Consider the following 24,795-nt stretch of genomic DNA (forward strand, 5'->3'; position numbering starts at 1 on the left):
ACCCCCCTCTGCGAAGCGCGGGGCGGCTGCGGCTACCCGGCCAGAGCCAGCGCTGCGCTGCGTGACTGGCTGCATTTCTCAGCCCCGACGCTGTGGTTATTCAAACTAATCTCATCGCAGGTCGTCACGACACGCGCTTCCCCTCGCCTGCACGCGGCGTGGCGTGAGAGGGGCCCTGGCAGCCGGTGCGCCCACCCCTGATCCTTTGAGGCCCACGATGAAGCCCATCCTACTTGCAATAATGGCCCCATTCTCATTCTTCAAAAGACGGCTCTCAGACGTCAACAAAGAATCTAACCTACACAGCGCCGGCCCTCGCTCCTTTCAGCCTCAGCGAGCGCTGCCCCTCATTGACCCCCAGCGCACTTCTGGACACTGCGCCGGGTCGCCGGGGTCAGCCGCCCGGCCACGAAAGTCGCCCCCAGCGTGCCCCAGGCGTCAGTGCACGCCGGGCTCCCTGCTCCAGGCAGGCGGGGAGAGGCAGCTCCGCGAAGGCCACTCGCTGGGGACCCCTTCCCGGGTCTCCTAGCCCTGGGCGGGCTGCCCCCGCGCCCGCCCCCGCCCTCGAAATCCAGGCAGTGCGCGAGGCCGCCTTGCTGCTCTCTCCGCCAGGACAGGGCCGCCCGACGGAGCGGGCAGGGAGCAGGCGCCAAGGAGGCCGAGAGGGGCCCAGGGGCGAGGTCGACTCCCCGCCCGCTGTCCCCTTCTCCCACGTTTCGCAGCCTGAGGTGTTTGCTGTATATCGGGAACGGACACTTTTCGGCGTTAAAATGAGGGCGTCACCTGCTCGAACTAAAGTCGGTGAGGGCGTCGGGAGCCGGGCGGAATCTGGGATTCCTTGCCGGATTACGCGGCGGGGTCGGCACGCGAGGCAGGCTCCGGGCGCACCAGGAAGCCCGAGCGTGCACTAAAGCGGCGGAAGCAGGCAGCGGGGGCGGGGCCGGCGGGCTGCAGGCACGCAGGCGGCGGGGCGGCTTGGGGTTGCGTGACCTGCCGGGCTGCGGTCGCACGCATTTCGTGCTTCAGGCGGCCGTCGCCGGGCGGGAGGTGCAGGTGCTGGAGGGCGGCGCCCGGCTTCCACTTTCAAAACACCGCCGGGGAGGGCAGTCACGCTATATTTCTGGGACAGGGAGTGAGTTCACCGGGGGAGGACACAGCGTCCCCTTGTTATCAGAACGTGGGTAACATTCGGTAATAAAACGCGCTCGGACAAGATGTATTAAACGAATTGGGAACCGGAGCTGCTCTTTCCATAAGCAATCAAGCTGGGGAAACTTTCCAAGGAAAGCTTTAAATTGCGGTGCATGGCGCAGAAGCGTGGTTCGTGTGACATGCTTACAGAGAAAGGAACCAGAGCAAGGACGGTGGCTTTGGGACGAAATTTCTCTCCGCTCTGCACAAAGAGTAATTACAGAGTCGTGATTTGGGGCATGCTCTCATTCCTCCCGGAAGCTTTCTTTGCAGTGTTTTATTTTAAAATCAGAGGTGCCTGATCTCCCTGGCATACTAACTTGAGAGACCTCATTTATATGGTGACTCAAAAGCCCCAAGGACATAAAAAAGGTGCCGCGTTTTTAAGACGCCAGAAACTAAGTTCCTTCTCAAGATCATGTGAGCAAAAAGTGTTTTGCCCGCACAGATATCTATTTACATAATTAAAATGTTTGTAGATTTGCAGATAAATCAAGTTTAGAGGGCAAAAGAAAAAATGTTAACACCACGGTGGTTTAACACAAGAAGAGCACCCCAGTCAACTGAAAGCTTGGGAAATTCCACATTAGTTTATTTTCTATGTACTTAAACTTTGATTTGGTGAATCTATGCTCTCTTACACACACATTTATAATCTAGTTACACACACATTTATTTTTGTGATATATGTAACATTATAGGAAAGGGGGGATTCTCTAGGGTTAGAATAGACACAATAAACTCCTAGGAAGCTTTCTCAAAAATACATATTCTCATCTCAGCTTACCATATGTGGGAAAAGACAGCAAGATTCACTGTTTAATTTTAAAGTGTTCTCCCAGCTGACTCTGATTCTCACGTGAGTTTTTTTTTTTTTTTTTTTTCCTGGTCTGCCCAGCACACTTAATTTCTTTTGGGACAGAACTGCCTACCCCTCCTGCCTGGATTGTGCTTCTGCCTTTACTCTTGTAGAATGTAGTTAGAAACGGAGGCGTCATTGTGTGTGGCCTTGCCTACTTGGTCCCCACAGTTGGTCGAGAGGCATATACCTGACTCAAGGTGAGCCAATGACAAACAGCACTTGACTCCTCCTGGCGTCAGTAATTTGGTTAAAGAGATTGCATATCATTCAAGGTGTGTCAAAGAAAGTCATTTCCTGGCAATTTTCTAACAGGAGGGTGGGCATAGATGCCTTCTTGCCAGTTCCTTTTGGTGACAAAATTGGACTGTCAGCCACCACTGCTCTGCCATGTGCAGAGACTGCCAACAATAAAAGAAAATGGAACCAACTTTCATTAAGTGTAGATTCTAAGGGCTGAGCCTTTTTATGGCTTTCGCAAATTCCACATTGCATATCTGAGGTTCTCAAAGCAATACTGGCTCCTGCTTTCCTGAAACTTGATTGTTTACCTCTTCTGATTCTATGAGAAGAGATATATATTTATAGAAATAATAAAATGTACATTTAGAATGCTGTTTAGAATACTATGGGGTTTTTTTTTTTTTTGTAGTTACAACACTATTTTTAACTTGCTTTTTGTCACAGAACAATCTATTGAGACATTCTACCACATCAGCAAAGAACCACATCATCATTTCTAACAGCTGCACACTCTTGTTTGAGTAAATCAATGTATTTCACATTTTAGTATTTCCTATTTTAAAACATTATAAGACTGTGGTGAACACTGAATATATGTGCTAATAAGAAAGAATTTTCCTAAAGCTTCCGATAAACGTCTCCTGGAACTTATAGTTATAATTGGATCATAGATGCATTCCTGATTTAATCACTGGTAAAGGGGAAGGTGCTAACAGAATTGATCTAATCTGAACTCACTTCTGGACTTGGGCTGATTCATCCATGCTTGGGGGTAGGACAGGGGGCGGGCAGTACAGAGGTCTGAATTCCTGAACAAAAGGAAGAAGGAAGATCACATGTCAACTATAATAGTTTTGAACATTTTAAGGGGTATAAAACATAATAAATGTTCTAATTTTTCACCCCAACAGCAGTGTTTAAGATTGCTAATTGCTCTACATCATTGCAAACCAGGGCTACTATACTTATTTTAATATTTTTCCTGTGGTTGATAGATCTCATAAAATGCTTGATATTTGATATCAGTAGTTCCTAAGAAAATATCTTTAAGATGATTTGGAACTCATTTAATGGCATTAAAAACACTATCAATGGAGGCAGAACAAAATGACAGAAAAATTTTTATACTTTGTTTCCTGTAAATTCAGTAGCTACTTAAAATAATAGGTATAGAAACATTAACTTCATCTTTACAAAGGGAGAATGAAATCACTTTTACCAATCACTTATCAAAACAAATGTGAGTTGGAATCTTAGATTCTTCATTAGAATCCTATGAAAATCTCAGAAATGAAGCAATAATTTCACTAAACAAGCAAATAATAAACTACAAAAGTTGTTTTTAAGTGCATAAGGCAGTTATCAATTTTCAGTCTTTGAACTTATTAGCATTTATTAAGTGCTTATTATGGGCCATTTATTGGATACTGAGTTTAATAAAAGGAACTTGGTTAATTTACATTACAGAATAATCTAAGAGCTATCAGTACCACATTTTTAGCATCAAATTCATTACAAGAGTGTTAAGTTAATGCCATTAGAGCTTTATTCTTTTTTTTTTTTTTAATTGAGACAGAGTCTCACTTTGTTGCCCAGGCTGGAGTACAGTGGCGCAAACTCGGCTCACTGCCAACCTCCGCCTCTGGGTTCAAGTGATTCTCCTGCCTCAGCCTCCAGAGTAGCTGGGATTACAGGCACGAGCCACTGTGCCTGGCCTATTCTTTTTGTTTTTAAAAATATATTCATGTAATAAATACTAAGTTGTATTTGGCACATAGTACAGTTTTGGATAAAAAGCTCTTATCAGTAGTGAACTTGCCACAGGAAATACATTGATAATAATCAAAGGTTTTGCTGTAGTGCTTGACTAACCGTTAATATTTGAGGATATTTATCATTTAAGGGCCTGACTTGTCTCACTGGAAATTTTGTTCAATAATCATATTCTGAGGGCTAAAAAGAATTCAGCACACAATTTATTCCTGCACAGATGACAAAGCATTTGAATTAAAGAGAAATGCTATTTAAACATTGTGACATTTATTAGGTACTCAGGTTTACACTGTACATATAATGGATTTAAAAAGATACAGAGCTTAAACCCACAAATAGTATTTTGTGGTCTAAGCCACCTCCAGATTAGAGTTATTTGTGGTTCAAAATATGCAAAGCAGCTTTTTAAAGCAGTTTAAAACTTTAAATGTTAATAATGTTAACAGCAGTTTTAACAAACATAAAATGTTATTAAGAAAGAAAATCCAATCCACATCTTGGTGGGAACAAAATGTGTTGGGGTAAGTAAAACAAAGCAAGTGGTCCCTTGTAGCTGACCATTTTTGAAAACTGGAAGCGACTTCAGAAAAGTCATAAAGACAGTAAGCATAAGACAAAGTTAGGTTTACAGAATAAATACTTTTTGGATATTTACATGTTACTAATCCACTATAGGCTGATGTCTCCTGGGTACTGGCTGGCTGGCAGAGTCAACTGACACTGTATGTGAGGCCCAAGTGCTTCCTCTTACATTCGGTCCAAGTACACTTCTGTACTCATGTTAGGCCATGCCCTCAGCCATTTCCATTATTTGTGTGAAAATAAACAATAAGTAGGATATGACTTGAGTTATGTTTGGAAGGGTTCTCAATTGGATGAGACATTGTGTATGAAGTGCCTGGCAAATAGAAAGAGCCCAATAAGTATTAGCTTTTCAAAAATGTTAGGTTTTTTCTTTTGTGCACTTGTGTTGGATGGAACCCAGAAATATTAGTGAAAGCTGTGGTTGCTTCCAACCTGGGAGGCCTGTTTGTAACTATTTAATTTCCATTTTTGAGGGGACAGAGTTGTACTGGGTTCTGGTTTGCAGGATGAAAATAAAGTTGGGGCTAACTGTAATTTTGCCATCCTCCCTTTGTACAGTTTTAAGCTCATTTTAAAACTAGCAATCTTGGGCCTAGTGCGGTGGCTTATGCCTGTAATCCCAGCACTTTGGGAGGCCGAGCCGGTTGGATCACCTGAAGTTAGTAGTTCGAGACCAGCCTGGGCAACATGGTGAAACCCCGTCTCTACTAAAAATACAAAAATTAGCCGGGCATGATGGCAGGCGCCTATAGTTCAAGCTACTTGGGCGGCTGAGGAAGGAGAATCCCTTGAACCTGGGAGGTGGAGGTTGCAGTGAGCCGAGATTGTGCCATTGCACTCCAGCCTGGATGACAGAGCAAGACTCTGTCTCAAAAAAAAAAAAAAAAAAAGCAATCTTGTGTGTCCGGAATTGGTGGGTTCTTGGTCTCACTGACTTCAAGAATAAAGCCGCGAACCCTCGCGGTGAGTGTTATAGTTCTTAAAGGCGGCGTGTCCGGAGTTTGTTCCTTCTGATGTTCAGATGTGTTCGGAGTTTCTTCCTTCTGGTGGGTTCGTGGTCTCGCTGGCTCAGGAGTGAAGCTGCAGACCTTCACAGGGAGTGTTACAGCTCTTAAGGCAGTGCCTCTGGAGTTGTTCCTTCCTCCCGGTGGGCTTATGGTCTCACTGGCTTCAGGAGTGAAGCTGCAGACCTTCGCAGTGAGTGTTGCAGCTCATAAAGGCAGTGTGGACCCAAAGAGTGAGCAGTAGCAAGATTTATTGCAGAGCAAAAGAACAAAGCTTCCACAGTGTGGAAGGGGACCCGAACCAGTTGCCACTGCTGGATCAGGCAGCCTGCTTTTATTCTCTTATCTGGCCCCACCCACATCCTGCTGATTGGTAGAGCCCAGTGGTCTGTTTTGACAGGGTGCTGATTGGTGCGTTTACAATCCCTGAGCTAGACACAAATGTTCTCCACCTCCCCACCAGATTAGCTAGATACAGAGTGTGGACACAAAGGTTCTCCAAGGCCCCACCAGAGTAGCTAGATACAGAGTGTCGATTGGTGCAGTCACAAACCCTGAGCTAGACACAGGGTGCTGATTGGTGTATTTACAAACCTTAAGCTAGATACAGAGTGCCGATCGGTGTATTTACAATCCCTTAGCTAGACATAAAGGTTCTCCAAGTTCCCACTAGACTCGAGCCCAGCTGCCTTCACCTGGTGGATCTCGCACTGGGGCTGCAGGTGGGGAGCTGCCTGCCAATCCCACGCTGTGCACCCACACTCCTCAGCCCTTATGGGACTGGGCGCCGTGGAGCAGGGAGCCGCGCTCGTCGGGGAGGCTGGGGCCGCACAGGAGCGGACGGAGGGGGTGGGAGGCTCAGGCATGGCGGGCTGCAGATCCCGAGCCCTGCCCCGCGGGAAGGCAGCTAAGGCCCAGCGAGAGAAATCGAGCGCAGCGCCGGTGGGCCGGCACTGCTGGGGGACCCAGTACAATCTCCGCAGCCGCTGGCCTGGGTGCTAAGCCCCTCATTGCCCGGGCCGGCAGGGCCTGCCGGCTGCTCCGAGTGCGGGGCCCGCCAAGCCCACGCCCACCCGGAACTCCAGCTGGCCCGCAAGCGCCGCGCTCAGCCCCGGTTCCTGCTCGCGCCTCTCCCTCCACACCTCCCTGCAAGCTGAGGGAGCTGGCTTCGGCCTTGGCCAGCCCAGAAAGGGGCTCCCACGGTGCAGCGGTGGGCTGAAGGGCTCCTCAAGTGCCGCCAAAGTGGGACCCCAGGCAGAGGAGGCGCCGAGAGCGAGCGAGGGCTCTGGGGACTGCCAGCATGCTGTCACCTCTCACTTGGATAGAGTTCCTACATTTTCATCAGAATTGCAGGCAACATACCTCTTCTTCTAGGAGGAAACAAAGGAGGGAGCATAAAACTACTTTTTGAAGTGAAGAACGACATTTCCCTGCTGGATACATATTTTATGTAAATTCACAACAGTAACAAAAGCACAGACACTGTGTCCTCATAAACCAACAAAGTTCTGCAGACCATGTGGAAAGCCCTAGGTTAGTTGCTTTAGAGCGTCTCTATTCCAAAAACTGAGAGCATTTCCTTCCCCCGGGGTCACTGACAATATGGGGTTGGAAGGGTCATAAAAAGAAGTTAACAGCAGCTTAATTTGGCTATTACTGGATAATTTTTAAAAGTCGAAGTGAAAATTAGCTCAATTAAAAACTAATGGGATAACCCAAAACTTTATTTAATATGCCCAATGATGGGATTATTTTAAATTGTACTTCAGTTCTAGTATGGACAGTAACGGGGTGGGAAGAAGGAGGGAGGGCAAGTGAGAAACCCGAAAAGAGAGAGACCAAGACAAAACACCAACACAGGGCACAGGATTCGTGGCTTTTTTTTTTTTTCTTAAACCTATTTTGTAACATCTTGTCACAACACTTCCTTTGCGCTATCTTCTTTCAGGAATAACACTTTCTGCTGCTACCCTTTAAAAAATGTCATTCATCATAATTCTTATCCTTTGAAATTCTTACTGGGGTCTACTGCTTTCCAACTTTCTTTTTCTTTGTTTTCTTTTTTTAAGAGACAGGGTCGGGCTCTGTCACCTAGACTGGAGTGCAGTGGCCAGATCATAGACTGCAGCCTCAAATTCCTGGGCTCAAGTGATCCTCTCACCTAGGCCTTTCTGAGTAAATACTACAGGTGTGTGTCACCACATCATGCTAATTTTTTTTTATAGTGACAGAGTCTCACTATATTGCCCAGGCCAGTCTCAAACTCCTGGCTTCAAGGGATCCTCCTGCCTCAGCCTCCCAAAGCTCTGGGATTATAGGCATGAACCACCATGCCCAGCCCAACTTTCTATGATAATGAAAATGTTCAATATCTATGGTGTATCATACATTACCTACATGACTACTGAGTACTTAAAATGTGGCTAACGCAATATAGCAATGGAATTTTTAAACATACTTCATTTAGTGAAATTAGTTACATGAGGCCACCTTACTGGATAGTGCAGGTCTAAGGGAAATTTATAGTGGAAAGGAAATTGGTCTCAAAGGCAATATGCAGACAAATAAACACAGATGAAATTAAACCAAGGAGTGAACTGCAGCCTTTGAGCTGGATTTTCTCCCATCCTTAAAGCGTTGCCTTTCCTTATCCTATACACAAAGTACTCAATAAATAAAACTAGCCTCAGAGCAGAGTGATCTTGCATTAGGTGTGCAAATTCCTGTCCCAGATAGGTACTGGTTTTGGTGCCCTATATCTAAACTTCCCTTATTACAAAACGAGAGCAGTCCTACCTTCACTATCCCTCAGATAAATATGACGAGGATGAATAGCTCTGAAAGTTATTTGGGCTTCTCATAAGCATGTTGTACTTGACCACTTGGTTGACTGTCCTCTAGGCCTCTTAATCCTTTCCTCTTTGAGGGAGTGGAAACAGAAAATCAAGGTAGGCATTGGGGTAAAATATCAGTCAGGTTAAATGTACAAGACACATCCACTAGACTTTTATTTTTTATTTATTTATTTTTGAGACAGAGTCTCGCTCTGTTGCCCAGGCTGGAGTACAGTGGCATGATCTCAGCTCACTATAAGCTCTGCCTCCCGGGTTCACGCCATTCTCCTGCCTCAGCCTCCCGAGTAGCTGGGACTACAGGTGCCTGCCACCACGCCCGGCTACTTTTTTGTATTTTTAGTAGAGACGGGGTTTCACCGTGTTAGCCAGGATGGTCTTGATCTCCTGACCTTGTGATCTGCCCACCTTCGCCTCCCAAAGTGCTGGGATTACAGGCCCGAGCCACCACGCCCAGCCACATCTAGTAGACTTTTTAGTGCCAAGGAACAAGGCACTAGTGTTCAGTACTTCCTGGTGTCATTAATCAGTAGTTATCAATAAGCAGTTTGGTGTACCGATACTGCTCTGCGTCATTTAATCACTTCTCTAAATCTATAGGTTCAATTAATTTTCTATTTACTTAATATTATTTTATTCAATAGCAAACCAGCCTCTTTGCCTGCTAGAGAGCCATCGATGTTTTCGTTGGTTCTTGGAAGAACTGTACTTCGACCTTATATAATTATCAGAAAGGCAAGATCTGGACTACGAATGAGTCACCTGCTAATTACACCAATGGCTGCTCCTGCCTTGACCAGTCACAGAGTATCACCCTATCTCGGTATGCTGCTCTGCTTGTCGCGTAGTAGGTCAATAAATACTTGTTTTATGAATGAATGTATGAATAAAGGGAAGTTAGTCACGTGTAAGGGTGGGTAGCCTGCAATAAATAAAGTGTAGACTAGGAGGTCTCAAAATACTTTTTGAACTAAGCCCTTAATCTTCACTACTTTGGACTAGAATGGAAATGTCACCAACGCCTTCCCAATTAACTTGCCCTGGCTGTAATGACTGAAACCAGAACTTCCCTTTACACCCATGACCTCTACAGGCATCTCTTTTTCCTCTGCTCAAGAACAGTAACTGCTCACTGCTGTGTCTACCACATGGGCCCCAGAGTAAGGGGTGATAGGTAGGGCTATAGACTCCCGACTCCCGGCAGTGCCTCTCTCCAACCCCCACGAGGCTGGGACAGCTCCCTCCATCTCAGCAGTTGCTACCAAGCACCCGACCCACTCTCGCCCGCCTCATCCCTCGATCCCCTTCCCTCCCTCTCACAGCACTCCGCGTAAGACTACCCCAGCCTTCCGAGCCCCACCACCAGTTTTCGCACTCCGCCCGGCGCGTGAGGCCCTGGGCGGTGCAGGGGAGCGTTGACGACAGACGTGGGCCGTGACGTCGCCGCGCTCTGACGTCAAGCCGACTGGCGGCGCGGTCGCCCGGGAGACTGGGAAAGCCGTTTCACGCCCGTAGTAGTCGAAGTCGAGGTGAGGGACGATGGTTTTCCTCAGCCTGGGATGACCCGGTCCTCCAACATGCAGTTCCGGAGTGGAGGCGTGCTCGCACCCGGGGAGAGAGCCAGAAAGCTGAGCCGCGGCGCCCCAGCGAGGGCACGAGGCCCCGGGCCTGTACTCCGCCACCACGCTCCTCTGCGGCCCCTTCCTGTTCTCTGCCAGCCCGCGGGGCCCAGGCGCGGTCCGCCTTCCTCCCAGCCCCGGGGAACGCGCGGCTCTGCTTCCTCACCCTCGCACCCTCCTCCTCCTCTTCTGGCCACGGCAGGTCCAGGGAGAATGGGGTTAGAAAGGGACAGATTTGAAAGCCGTCCCAGCAGTTTTGTCTGGCCTTGCGGTTGGTTTCTGTGTGGAAGATCCCGCAGCTTCAGGGAAGTCTTAGGACGTGAACTCCCGCCTTCACCTGCCCCTGACCTGCTCGTTGTGGGTGATTCACGCCACGGGAATGGTTCTTTACGTAAGGGCTTGAAAGCTGAACGTGAGTTAATGGCCTAACGTGACACTAGTGTGAGAAACGGAATTGGAAACGAACAAGGACGTGTCTGCATTTAAAAAATGTCTTTTCGGTGATCTTTTTAGAGAGGAGGTTCACAAACACCCACGTAGCTGCAGCCACTTCTCACTGCACCTCTTGCCAAAGTGCGGTCCACACACGTGCAATGAGAAAGAATTAAAGGGACTTGTTTGATAACACACGCAAAACTATGTAAGACTAAATTTTAAAAATTACAGATTTTCCCTGTTGCCAAAAGGGAAAGAGACCCTTCTTTTTTTCTTGAGAAACTTAGTATTTGCGAATGCTTCCTCTGTTTATTTAATATGTATGCAAATGTTTTTAAAGACCTAGGAATGCTTTTCTTGAGGACCTGGAAGCCATTTCTTTAAAATGTAAACATCAAGGAAGATAAGGCCCCAATCTCCTTGTCACTTTGGGAGTTTAACCTAGGTGCGTTATTCCTAATTGTAAACACCTGTTTCGTTATGGAGCTGTGCATTACTTAGGAGGAAAGCCGTTAGCTAACACAGGTGGTTACCCCAATTACCAGATGAATTAAAGAGTAAATATAAAAGAATGTATAGAACACTATGTTAAGGCCTCTTACATGAGGACACGTTACCAATTTTCTTGAGAATGTATGTGATGGATTGTGTCTCCTTGGCTGTATAAAAGAGTGGGATTTCCTTCTCTCTTTGTAACCTCATTAGCAGATTAGCCATGATGTGCATCAAAGTCTAGTTGAATGCCTAATTACTAATAAAATTGTTGTCTTTCTGCATTGTGGAGCATTTTCTGGGTTGGCAGGACTTTTTATTTTTAGTTTCCCCCCAATAATCAGAACCTGCCAATTCCTCCCCTTCTTATGCGAAGACCATAAAGTTGGAATAGATTCACAGACAATGAAGGCACTACACAAAAACTGTTCTACTGGTGCTTTGTTTATACTGTCATTTAGATCCGTACTCTCAGATAATTTTATGGGTGAAATTTTAAAAGGGTGTTTAGATGGTAATTTTTTGGAAAATTCTCCCAATAGAGTTGAAGTTACTATTTTATTTTACTGATGGCAAATCCACCATTAAATGACAGAAATGAGAATAATGAGCCTTCTGGGCTCTTGTCACATGATTATGACAATCTGCCAAACATCAGATTATGTTTGGGCTTATGTTGACATGGTTAATGGTACCTCCATTGCAGACTTCAGTTAACTTTATCACACCTGTCATATTATGTTTTATGTGGGAAGACATAAAGCTCATTAGTTTTTGGTTTTAAACAGCAACTCACTGAAATGAGTCTTTGTGCTAACACAGGGAACAAGGAATCTTCTCTTCCACTAGTGGTTGCACCATTTACAAAGATAATGCCACTATAGAACTTTTTGACAACTACAGTTTCCCTGCTACCTTGCTGTGTGGCCGGGGTTGCTCTCACTGATAGAGTACTTTGCTTCTCCAGTCTCTTGTCAGAATCCTGCCCTGATTGAATACAAACAACCTCAGGAAGCCTTCACTAACTCCTGCCTCTCATCTGAAACATAAGATATTTTCCTTTCTTGAACTCTTAGACTGCTTTTGTCTATAACTCATGGTCCTCAGGCCTTCCTCCCTGCTATGGAATTGTGCCTGTATCATCTGACTCAGCTGCCACTGCCCTCGCCCTTCTCCTGACTCCTTAGATATGTATAAACAGCCCTTACTCGTGAGGGAAGGATTTAAAAAAAAAAAAAAAAAAGAACCCAAAGTGCTCCTCCATTTATCCTCTGGTTTTATGAAAGTAGTGACTGACCTTTATATTGAATGGCTTTTATTAGAAAAAGAAAATCTGTTAAAAGTAAAATATCTGCATAAAATTATGTAAATGTCCATCTTAGATAAAATTGGCACTTGGCTTCTTATTTTTTGATCACTCATCTGTTCAGTGTTTGCATATCATATTTAATCTGGTATTTCTAAATGCTCTTTTTCTGTATTTCATCATTTAATCCAGCATTCATGCCACAATTGCTTTTTTCATCTGCTAAACTAAAATACTATATTTTCATACTTTTTCTAGCAGCATTTCAGAAAAATATTTGATTTTTAAAATAGACTGAAATGTGTATTTAAAATTTTAGTCATTATGTATTTGAAAAACAATTAGTAGTAAATCACAACAGAAATTATTAGACTATAAAGTTCTAACAAAAGAGAAAATATTCTTTCTAAGTTAGCAGTCTCTATAGTTCTCTCCTGTTCTATTGGCCCAATAACTAACGGAGAAAACCCTAACTGTACCTTCTAACATTGAGCTGATGAAATAAGCATCTGTTGAAACAGTTATCACCATTCATCTCCAAATACTCCCAGGAATTTATAAAGCATCTTAATTTGAATGTTCTTTACATTATTTCTGTTCTGACTGTTGCCATCAATGTTCTTAGATTTCCTTTGGCTTCAAAGCTCTCTCACCGTATTTTGGGAAGTTATGGATCATCACATTCCCATGCATGCTTTGCCTGAAGAAATCCAAAAGGTATGATATATTGTGTTGCTACAGCCTAACAGTGGGAACATGTAGCAGTTAGATAATTCTAAAACCTAGAGGAGTGAATTCGTTAATTTTGGTCATAGGATCTGAATGAATTGGTGGAGTGGGAGAGGGAATAATTATTATCATAATGAGCAGAATTGTAGAATTCAATTCAGTATAAAGAATTTTGCTACTATGGAAGAAGACATATGTCTAATTCCAGTACAGTATTTGACCAGGTGGTTGTGGAGCCCTAGTGAAAAGCATGCATCAGAAACGTCCATGTGTGTTTTAATGGGGCTGGATTTCTAAGCCTCTATTACGGTTTGACCAACATTAATTCTCAGTACTTACTGTGTGCCAAGCACTGTTTTAAGCCCCTTTTATGCAGTTGACCCTTCAACAACATGGAACTAAATTGTGTAGGTCCACTTATATGTGGGTTTTTAAAATAAATATATTGGAAAATGTTTTGAAGATTTGGAATGGTTTGAAAAAACTCACAGGCGAACCAAGTAGCCTAGAAATATTGAAAAAATTAAGAAAAAGGCATGTCGTGAATGCATAAAATGTATGTAGACACTAGTCTATTTTATCATTTACTACCATAAAATATGCACAAGTCTATTATAAAAGGGTAAAATTTATCAAAACTTATGCACACAGACACTTAAGAAACTACATGGTGCTATTTGCAGTCAAGAGATGTAAAAAAAATAACGATGAAGTATTAAATTGTAACTACATAAAATTAACTGTAGTATATACTATAGAAATGTAATAATTTTGTAGCCACCTCCTGTTGCTTTTGCAGTGAGCTCAAGCATTGTGATTATCTCCTTAAAACACTGTGTGATAATCATGGCCATGTGAGCAGTTCTTCCCTTCAGGAAAAAGTGATCTTGAAGTTCTTGTGTATTTTTCATCATGTTTAGTGCAATTTCATAAGCTTTGGATAACATCAAAGGACACATTTAGCGTGCCACTACCTGATGCTGTAAGTACTTTCAAGAAGCAGAGAAAAGTCATGACATTACAAAGAAAAAGTTGAATTGCTTGATATATACTGTAGAATGTGGTGTGCAGCTGTGGTTGCCCACTATTTCATTATAAATGAATCCAGTGTAAGGACCATTAGATATGTATATATAAAGGAAATTTATGATGTTGTAGCTACAGCTATGCCAACAGGTGCAAAAACCATGTACTTTTTGCAAAATCTCTTATAATGGAAACACAGTTTTTATGTGGGTGCAGAATTGTTATAAGAAAGGCATACCTGTAGACTCTAATATGATTCAAGAAAAAACAAAGTCATTCCACAGAGTGAGCAGAGAGTGGTGAAAAGTCTAGGAGAGAAAAAAAATCATTATATGGCAACTTAAAAAAAAAGGTGAAAGATCTAAAGCTGGATAATTTAATGCCAGCAAAGGATGGTTTGGTAATTTTTGAAAGAGGTTTGGCATAAAAAAGAAAAAGTCAAGATAACAGGAGAAGCATCTTTTGCTGACCAAGAGGAAGCAGACAAGTTCCCAGATGTCATTAAGAAAATCATTAAGAAGAAAGGGGGTTTTTGGTTTCTTTTTTATTGTTTTGTGTTTGTTTTGGTTTTTTGCAGTAAAGAAAGTTTAATTGATATGAGGCCACTGTGGCATGTGGCAGATGGAGTTATTACTCAAATCAATCTCCGAAAATTTGCAGGCTAGGGATTTTCAAGGATAGTTTGGCAGGCGGTGGGGCTAGGGTATGGGAGCTGCTGATTGATTGGGGATGCAGTCATAGGGGTGTAGAAAATGGTCCATGTGTGAAGACCGACAGTCCAAATGGACATCAGTCATTAGAAATACAAAAGCCTGAAAAAACATCTCAAAAGGCCAATTGTAGGTTCTACAATAGTGATGTTAATTACAGGAATAATTAGGGAAGTTGCAAATCCATTGGAATAATGGCTCCTAGTCATTTACACCTACATATTAGCAGAATGCAGACCCCTCTAATTCTCTTAACCTTTTGGCTTTTATTAGTTTTACAAAGATGGCTTAGTTTAAGGGATATTATTTAAACTATAAAGTTCTCCCAAAGTTAGATTGGCCCACACCCAGGAATTGTGTATTAGTTTGTTCTCATGCTGCTAATAAAGACATACCTGAGACTGGGTAATTTATAAAGGACAGAGGTTTAATTGGCTCACAGTTCCACATGGCTGGGGAGGCCTCACAATCATGGCTGAAGAGCAAGGGATGTCTTACATGGTGGCAGGCAACAGAGAACTTGTGCAAGGGCACTCCTCTTTATAAAACCATCAGATCTTGTGAGACTTACTCACTGTCATGAGAAGAGCATGATAAAGGTTCACCCTCATGATTCAATTATCTCCCACTGGGTCCCCCTCACGATGTGGGAATTGTAAGAGCTACAATTCAAGATGAGATTTGGGTGGGGGCACAGCCAAACCATATCAAATGACCAAGGGCAGTTTGGAGGTTAAAGGCAAGACTGAATTTGGTTAGGTCAGAATTTTCTCACTGTTACAATTTTTGCAAAGACAGTTTTAATCCCCCTCCTTTGGGTTTTGTCTACCTTATTTTTAATCTGTGGGTTATGGAAATGGAAAAAGGCTGACAGCCACTGTAACTTCTTCCTGCTCACAGGGGCAGATTTGGAGTGGGAGTTGCCCTCAGGGTAAGAGGAGTGAAACTGTCTTGTAATTGTTGGTATGTATTCATGTGTGCCAGGCTGAGATCCCAAGGTCTGCATGACAAAACATTGGTGCTCTTATCCACAGCTTTCATACAGCACTTAAGTGAACGGGTGGACTATAAGACAAATAATGAGCCTCAACATAAGGAGAGAAAGTCCTCACTTCAGGAATCCCTGTAGAACTGACCTGAAGCCTTAAGGGATACTGGTGAATGACCCCAAGAATCAATCAGATATGGGGTCGTTAGCAGAGACTCAAACACAGTGGATAAGGCTGGAATCTAATAACAGTTGTACTATAGTTTTTTTCGGAAACAATTTTTCTCTCTCCAGTTCCCCATTTCTACCAAACACAAATTATAGTAGGACCAATTTATTTGCAAAATAAGTTCCAGTCCCATTATATTTGGCTTGGTTATTTGCATAAAATGCAGCAAGAATAGTTATTTGCCACATAGGTTCTTTTTCTAGAAATAATTGGCTTTGCTGGAATTTATTTCATAAGGAATCTCAGATTAGACCTTTTAAAAGTCTCTAGCCCAGCCAAGGATTCATCTGTGCCTGCACATACCTGTATGAATTGGGTGAATTTCTCTCTTCTTGAGGTCCCACAATAACTTGGGATTCCTGGGTCTGTCAGAAAGTGACATTATTTATTTACTATGGGTTAGGAGCCCTGTAAAGGACAAGGTATGAGACCAGTATTTCCAAGGGTCTGTTATCAGCTCTGTAAGTCAACCTCAGTTACTCAAAGCAGCCTGAAACCATGCCATTTCCAGTCAAAGCCTTGGTAAAATAATCAGTGTCTCCAGTTGTGTCCTGTTGCAAAAAACAAAGCAAAACAAAAAACATTCTTATTGAACTTATGCAAAAAAACTGTATTGCCATATGCTAAGAAGACTCATAATTAGTTTCAAAATTCTGGAGAAATCAGGTAGAGAGAAAGAAATATGCTCCAAAGTTTGCAGATAGAAATATGCTTCATTCAATTGTTAAAAGCTATAAACAGCTCAAAAGGAAAGTTGTTGTGTTTTTGACCCTGAAAAACAAAAAGGATCAGAAACATTTCAAACAAATAGTCATAGAAAGATTATTTCATTATTCTCTTAGTTCAGTCCATACAGTTAATTCCTGTTCTGTTTGATATTCATGAACACTTCAGCTCTTCCTGAGAGTCCTAGAAGTTTTTCCCTTTATATTAATGGCACAATCTTTAAAGATATCAGAAATCTGCATTCAAGAGCACCTGTTAGAGTCCCATAGCTGATTATAAAATCACCTTTTGAAAAGGATCAAAGTAAAAATAATTGTGGATGACAAGAGGCTTAGAACAGCTATGGTTTAAGATTCAATTAACAAGGAAATTTGTTTATTTTTGTGGCATACAATTTAATATAACAATTATCATTACTGATAACGTACACTAAGTCATATTGAAATTATAGGAATCTTGCACAATTCTGGAACACATACCAATAACACTTTTATATAAATACAGCCCGAAGAAAGCCGAATACCAATTCATACTTGACAGTGCTCACTCTATGATGTCAACTTGCCAAATAAGCCAGATGTCTTTTTTGGACTTCAGGGGACCTAATATTGAAAAAATTAATGAAATCCAAAGGACTGAATTTAGAACTTGAAATTTTGATTTTGGAAGGTTTGTCAAATATCAAAGGTTTAGAATACTTACTGTTACAAAATAGTATCATTGGTTATTCATTTAGCAGAAGTGATAATTCAAAAATTTCAAAAGGCAAAAACCTAAACAGCATACCCAATAAAGATAGCGTGTGGCTACCTGAATCTCTCTTTCCCCTTTCCCCCCCCCCTTTTTTTTTTTTTGCAGTTTACTTGAAAAAACCTTTCACTGTGGCTCAGTATTACAAAAAAACTTTGTTCAAAAGTGGAAAACCAAATTTTACCTTTGTATTAATGTACTATTAATGTTAGGCCCAATTTTTTAATAAAACCTTATAAACAAATCTATACAGTCTTAATCAGTTTGACCATAAGGTAAGATTTTCATAAACCCCCCCCCCATAGCTTTTTATAATTTATTAAAGAGCAGATCAGTGTTCTAAGAAAACCATTATTCTGACACAGGGGTCCAGATTCTGGCCTTGTAACAGTGTGCTTTTTATTTTAATGTTTTAATTTATAGAAAAACTAAATAATCTCCTTCAACTTTTGGCTACGTTGCTCACACCCACAGAGCTTCCTTTACAAGACCAATCTTTTATAAATCTTTTACAACTTGCTTAAACCTTCAGTATTGTCATATCTTTTTGGGACAATCCTCAAAAATCTCCAAACTCAACGTGATTACTTTCCTTTGAACAAAAGCCATATTTCCAAGACAAAAACACATTCTACTTCCTTTATATAACTTGTATATACACTTTCTCTAGTAGTCTCAATGTTAATATGTTAACTCTTAGCGACTTTTATTTCTGGTTAGGAACCTGGTAAGTAAGTAATTTTAACCATGTATCAGATTGCAGAGCCTAGGACAAGGACAGAGTTTCAGACAGTGTCTGACTCTTCCTAGCCTAGTCGGAGGACAGGGCTAACTCCATATGTCCCCAGATCTTACCTAAAATCTAATGGCTGAAGAATAGACAAGTCAATTTTCAAAAATATCATAGAAGTAGTTTATAACCTTAAAATGTATAGCAAAGACAGTATTCAGTCTGCCTACCTTAGACCAAATGTCTAAATTTTGAAGATGTTTTTATTTTACCAATAATCTTTAAAACTATACTTAACAAAGATTTCTAAAGTCATCTACACTAAAAGGCATTAAATTTTCTATTTTTCTGACAAAATATTTTATTTTAGGGCTCATTCTTCCCTAAACCAATTAATTAGAGTTCTTTTATATAAACATCCCACACACAACACATATAATTACATGGAAGGAAATGGATCTGGTAGTTGTAAGATTTTTTTGTTTGCCAGTTTTTAAGTTTCTTTTTCCTATTTTAGACTATCAGTTTCTTGATTACCTGTTCCCTGCCCTAAACAACTGTCAGCTAGGCAACTCTAAATTTGCATTTCTAAAGGGACAGCTCCTAGGTGAAACAGGATAGAGAATTTATATTTTAAAAGCTCAGAGCTGAGACATTAAGCCAAAACATTGTATGATAATAGTTTCTAATATACACAGGCAGACACGCTTACCAATGGGGGTTTTCTTAAATATGTAAATTTCTAAATTGGATTTGTGGCTTCAGGATGGAGCCCTACAAGGAACAGGGCCAAGAAAGCGTGCAGCTTCCAGGGCCTGACAGGCAGAGCTGTAAGATAGAACAGATCCCCAAAAATCAAGGGCTCCATTTTTACGCCTAATCCTGGGTCCCCCAAAAGAGAAACGCTATAGGATGAGATAGTGATTTTATGGTGTATTTCATTGCAAGGACATTTTCGCTGAGGCTAGTGGGCAACCCAAAGCCAATCAGCTCAATCTGTAATCAGTCCATTCCCAAATCCATACTTTCCAGGTGCCCAAGAACATGGTTTTCTTATTTGGTGTGCAAAGAACCAAGTATCACCCTGTAGTAACTCAATTGTAAGCATCTGCCATTAGCCATCCCTAAGAGTATATCTCTTACCTAGCTATTACACACCAAGGCTAAAAGTTCTCTCATAAAGCCTCTCTCATAAAGTGATTCCTTCCTTCCTTCCTTCCTTCCTTCCTTCCTTCCTTCCTTCCTTCCTTCCTTCCTTCCTCCCTTCCTCCCTTCTTTCCTTCCTTCCTTCATTCCTCCCTCCCTCCCTCCCTGCCACCCTCCCAGTCTTGCTCTGTCTCACTTTTTTTTTTTTTTTTTTTTGAGATGAGTCTCACTCTGTCACCGAGGCTGGAGTGCAGTGGTGCAATCTCGACTCACTGCAACCTTTGCCTCCTGGGTTCAAGCAATTCTTGTGCCTCAGCCTTCCGAGTAGCTGGGATTACAGGCATGTGCCACCATGCCTGGCTGATTTTTGTATTTTTAGTAGAGATGGGCTTTCGTCATGTTCAAGACTGGCCTTGATCTCCTGACCTCTGGTGGCCTCACCCACCTTGGCTTCCCAAAGTGCTGGTTTTGCAGGCCTAAGCCACCAAGCCCAGCCAAAGCAAAGTAATTTCTGATATCCTCAAAAGTTAAAAAGGTCGGATAATGTAATGCAAAACAGAGCAGAGTCATAAATTTTGAGAAGGATTTGTCTACTTACAATTTTGTGGGTTTCATGAGGAAAACAGGTTTTTCCCTAAATAGGGCCTGTGGTACCTCCTCTGTTTCTCCTAAGGAATCCCAGGCTGGCAAAAAGAAGTAAATGGAGAAACAATTCAGCCAACCAAGAAGAAAAAAAAAAGCTTTTTCTCAAAAAAACAAGATCCAAGAAGAGAAAAAGCATAAAGACCTTTAAAATATATGTATAGTGTAAATATCAACTTTTAGTTAAGCCAACTTTTAACCATAGAGCTTCGTTAAAGAAATCCTTTTAAATCTTTTATTACTATACTCTAGCCAGGACAAACAGCCTCTGGCTTTTAAGCTTTTTTCCCCCTCAAAGGTCTCCTCCTAAGTGAAACCAGTAAGTCTTACCTAAGATTATGACTTATCCATGGATGCATGAGGTGTCTCCAAAGAGATAGCAAGCATTTTTACAATATGTAGAATAGCCCCTGAGGTAGCTCAGAGAAAAGAAAATTCAAGACAGGAAATCAGAAGCTGTCCATGGAGAAGAAAAGAATCAATAAATGGCAAAAGTCCCACAAGTATCCAACCAGAAAGGACTCATTCCCAAAGCCAGCAATTGAGCCCAGACTGCTACTATAAAAGGGTAGTCTTAGCTACTGAGCTACAGCATGGGGCAGCTGCCATTGCTCTTCCAGGAAGGAGTCTGGGGCAGTCATTTTCAAGCTTGTAAAGGATTGTAACTGCTCGAGAGAATTTTCTGAAGCTAGTTATGACATTATTCATCCTTTTTAAAAACTTTAATTGTGGAGAATAAAAGATATCTAAAATTCCTTTTAAAAAAAAAAGGTATACTCAGTTTCAGTAGTGACTTAATCTGAGTCTTTTACAAGCCCAGATGTTAATGTTTCAGGATTTTATCATATAAGCAAGAGGTATTCTTAGCGGATAGAGGAGATATCTCCATCATCCCCAAGAATTCACTCTCTCTAATGGGCTTAAGATAACAAAAGATGACAAGAGCCCTGTAGAAATGGGATCTTTTAAAACAAGACTCACTCAAAGGCATGACACATTTGGGATGAAGAATGTGCTGACTCATCTCAGACACCCGGTCCTCTCATACTGACATGAACCGAAAAATTCCTGCCCTTTGGATGGTGGAGACTGAGAGTGTACCTCCACATGGTCACAGAATCAAGCTCCCAAGGACGTAAAACAAGATGAGAGGGGAACCTCGTCCAGTTTTTGTTTCAGGGACCTGCAGCAAAGTTTGTAACCGACCAGCCCACAGGGCCAGCTTGAGCATTGGGCTTATAGGGATCCTAGGCCCTTGTTCTATCCTACGATGCCACTCTCCATGACAGAAGACACATAAAGATAAAAACTGAGAGGAAAGGAGTGAAACAATATGAATATTCATAGCACAAAGTGCACCAGATTTGCTACAGCCTCAGACTAATCACACAAATCCTTTTTCCCATTAATCAGACTTTACAAAGGAGACAGTGATTTTTACCATCAGTTTGCGCAGAGAGAGGCCAGAAACCTGGCTGAGAAGAAATTCTTAACCTTTTGCCGGCATGCTAGCTTTCCAGGTTTCTTTTCTCTCAGCAGCTTTGGTGATGCTGCTTGCTGTACCATAGCTGTGGGGGCCATGCTGCATTACAAAAGAAAATCATCTCTTTCTGTTTCATGGAATCATAGTCAAAGACCTCGTTTTGCAAGATGTAGCCAGGCTACATGTGGGAACCAAAATGACATTTTTTATTCCAGGCAGAGGAAAATACACATGACAAAACACAGACACCAGTCACCCCGCTTAGCATCCAAGTATTGACCTGGCAAGGCTTAAACTTGCCTCTCTTGGCCCATGTTGTCTTTGATCCACTCAAAGTGGGGTGGGATGTTCTCCAACCAGGAGTTTCAACAGGTGATCTTTAAGCAACATGGAAGAGTGGATAGTCACCCTGAGTTAGACCTGTTGAACTTTTTTCATGGCTCACAGAATGTGACCAACCAGACAAACTAGTAGAGCCTCCTGGACTTTCATCAGCAATTCTTTCAGGGAATTCTCTCCATATATACAAATACACAAAATGAGATAAAGACAAACAAAAAGGGCTTCCAAACCAGGATTCCTAACCAAAAATTTCCAGGAGTAATTCTTCTGAACTAACCTCTTATTCTCTAACTGGGGAGACATCTCCCCAAACCCAGAGTCTTCCTACTATTTTGGGAGAGCCAGCTAATACCCCCAAAGGAGCCAAACCAAGACCCTTGAAGGAGCAGAACCAAGAACCCCAGTGGAGCCAAAACAACTGGGAGAAGGAAGAAGGTTCTGGCTGTGCTTAGAATACTCAGCAGACCAGTTTAAAGATGTCTTTCTAGGAAGGATGTCTTTCTCCAGTGCAATTAGGCCCAAGCACTATGGGTCAGCAGGGCCTCACTGGGCAAGGACAGCACCAGACATGGCCTTCAGTTCCAGAGAAATAAGCAGCTGCCAGAGCTCACCTCCAATTCCATCATACTGGTGGGGGCTGACAAACTGCAGGCAGGCACCCACAAAGGCAGATCCCAGACAGACCCCCAAACTTATAATAGCCCGATGGGTTCTTCCTCCCACACAGATGAAATCAAGCCACTGAGACCATGGCATTGCAGTAGAGAAAGAGTTTAATGGAAACGGGGATGGCCATGCCACACAGGAGATGGAGTTATTACTCAAATCAATCTCCTAAACAGGTTTTTAACACAAACAAAAGTGCCCTATTCTGGAAAAAAAAATGACACAAAATGCATTAGTAAGGAAAAGTAGTGAGCACCAGGATTTAAGGAAGGAAGGGATAGGCCAACTCTATTGTTTTGTGCAAATGTAGTCAGGTTTATGATCAGGACTGCCCTTATCTATAAAACTGCTAATCTCCAGCCTTGATGGGAAAAGATAAACATCAGGTGTTAGTCTTTTGGTTGTACAACACAAAGGCTTGGACAAGGAGATTGCTTTTTCTAGACTGAGTCCATCAGTGCTTTGTCTCTGAAGTCAGGAAGTACCTCAACAGTAGTCTATGGGAAGGACTGTCAATGCTATGGAAGAGAACCCTGATAGAACATTACCAAAGTCTTGAAAGATTACACCATTGAAGATGCCATCATTGTTATAGGAAAAAGCCGTGAAAGTCATCAAGCCTGGAACAAGAAATTCCTTCTAGAGAAAACTGTCCAGACGTTGTGCATGACTTCAAAGGATTTACAATGGAGCCAATAAAGGAAATTATAAAAGAGATTGTGGATATGGCAAAAAAGGTCAGAGGGTGAAGGGTTTCAAGATACTAATCTTGGAGAAATTCAGGAGCTAATAGACATCACACAAGAGGAATTAGCAGAGGACAACTTGGAGATTATTTTTTTTTCTGAATCAGTGCAGACAATGAGAAAGAAGACATAGTAGAAGCAGTGCCAGAAAACAAATTGATGCTAGATAATATGGCAGAAGGGTTTCAGTTATTCAAGACTGCTTCTCACTTCTTTTACAACATGAACCTTCCTATGATATGGGCGCTGAAATTAAAGCAAACATTGGAAGAAGGATTGGCACTATATAGAAACATTTTTAGAGAAATGAAAAAGCAAAAAAGTTTGACAGAAGTTATGACATATTTCCTCAAAGTTACTCCAAGCGTGCCTGTCTTTTTTGCCTCCCCTTCTGCTTTCTCCACCTGTGTTATCCCTGAGACAGCAACACCAACCCCTCCTCTACCTCTTCCTCCTCAGCTTGCTCAATGTGAACATGAGGATGAAGACATTTTTGATGATCCACTTCCACTTAATGAAGATTAAATATATTTCCTCTTCCTTATGATGATTTTCTTAATAACGTTTTCTTTTCTCTAGCTTACTTTATAAAATATGCATTAATTGAATGTTTATATTATCAGCAAGGCTTCCTGTCAACAGTAGGCTATTAGTAGTTAAGTTTTTGGGGAGTCAGAAGTTGTACATGGATTTTCAACTATGTGGAGGGGAGGTTGGCACCCCTAATGTCCATGTTGTTCAAAGGTCAACTATATATCAACTCATTTAATCTAATTAACACTCAGTTCTTTAGTTTTTATGCTGTTCTCTTCCCTGTTAATTCACATCTGTACTCAGGACAAGGCATTTTCCCCATATTTAGCTTGAAATCCATACATTGTTACTAGTATATTTTAAAAAATCTCTCTTTGGAAAAGATTGACTTAAATTGTGAGTTATAACCTCCAACTTTATCATCAATCTTTCAGGTTTTTCAGTAAATCTACAGTTAACTCTTAATTAATAACGAATCTGTTACATTTTGATTAAAATTTGCAGTCAGCTCTCAGATATGCTTTTGTCCATTGTGCATGTACCTTTGGGCTGCCTGTTAGCATTAATCATGCCATTGATTTAACTTGATGCTTACTGTTGCTGCCTGCCCTTCAGATTTATGTAAACTGTAACCTAGCAGGAACAGGAAGAGAAGTCCATTTACCATAAAAGACCTTTTAAATCATTACATTCAATTATCTTCACCTTTTAAGTTAGGTGTAAAAGAGTAAGCACAGAGAGGGTTCAGCTATGCTTGTACTCACCTGAGAAATGGTGCTTATATATATTTGAAGACATGAAATATCCTTCCTCTTTCCCTGAACTAAGTCCTTTTCTTGTACTAGCCTAGGTGTGGTGGAAAATAAAAGAAAAAAAGTAAAGCAAACAAAATCTACAAGAAACAATAGCTGCACTTCAGACCCTAATCATGTCTCAGGCAGAGGATGTACAATGACATGATAAAAAATAGCTCTACAAAACAGTGTATG

The 24,795-nt window shown here is 41.9% G+C and overlaps 1 protein-coding gene across 6 annotated transcripts in view; it reads left to right on the forward strand.

Moving 5' to 3' along the window:
- Positions 1 to 990: 990 nt before the first annotated feature.
- LEKR1 (leucine, glutamate and lysine rich 1) overlaps positions 991 to 24,795 on the forward strand; it is a 228,002-nt gene continuing 204,197 nt past the window's right edge. For 2 of the 6 annotated variants that reach the window (XM_054552893.2, XM_054552891.2), the window contains exons 1-2: positions 991 to 11,006; positions 12,985 to 13,076. In XM_054552893.2, the coding sequence (XP_054408868.2) occupies positions 13,051 to 13,076 (26 nt within the window). In that variant the 5' untranslated portion in view covers positions 991 to 11,006; positions 12,985 to 13,050. Of the gene's footprint in view, positions 11,007 to 12,982; positions 13,077 to 13,887; positions 14,071 to 24,795 lie in introns of those variants that run through there. The other 4 variants (XM_054552894.2, XM_002814219.4, XM_063722294.1 and 1 more) reach the window with 3 other exon arrangements.

This window comes from Pongo abelii, chromosome 2 (genome assembly GCF_028885655.2).
Source record: "Pongo abelii isolate AG06213 chromosome 2, NHGRI_mPonAbe1-v2.0_pri, whole genome shotgun sequence".
NCBI lineage: Eukaryota > Metazoa > Chordata > Mammalia > Primates > Hominidae > Pongo > Pongo abelii.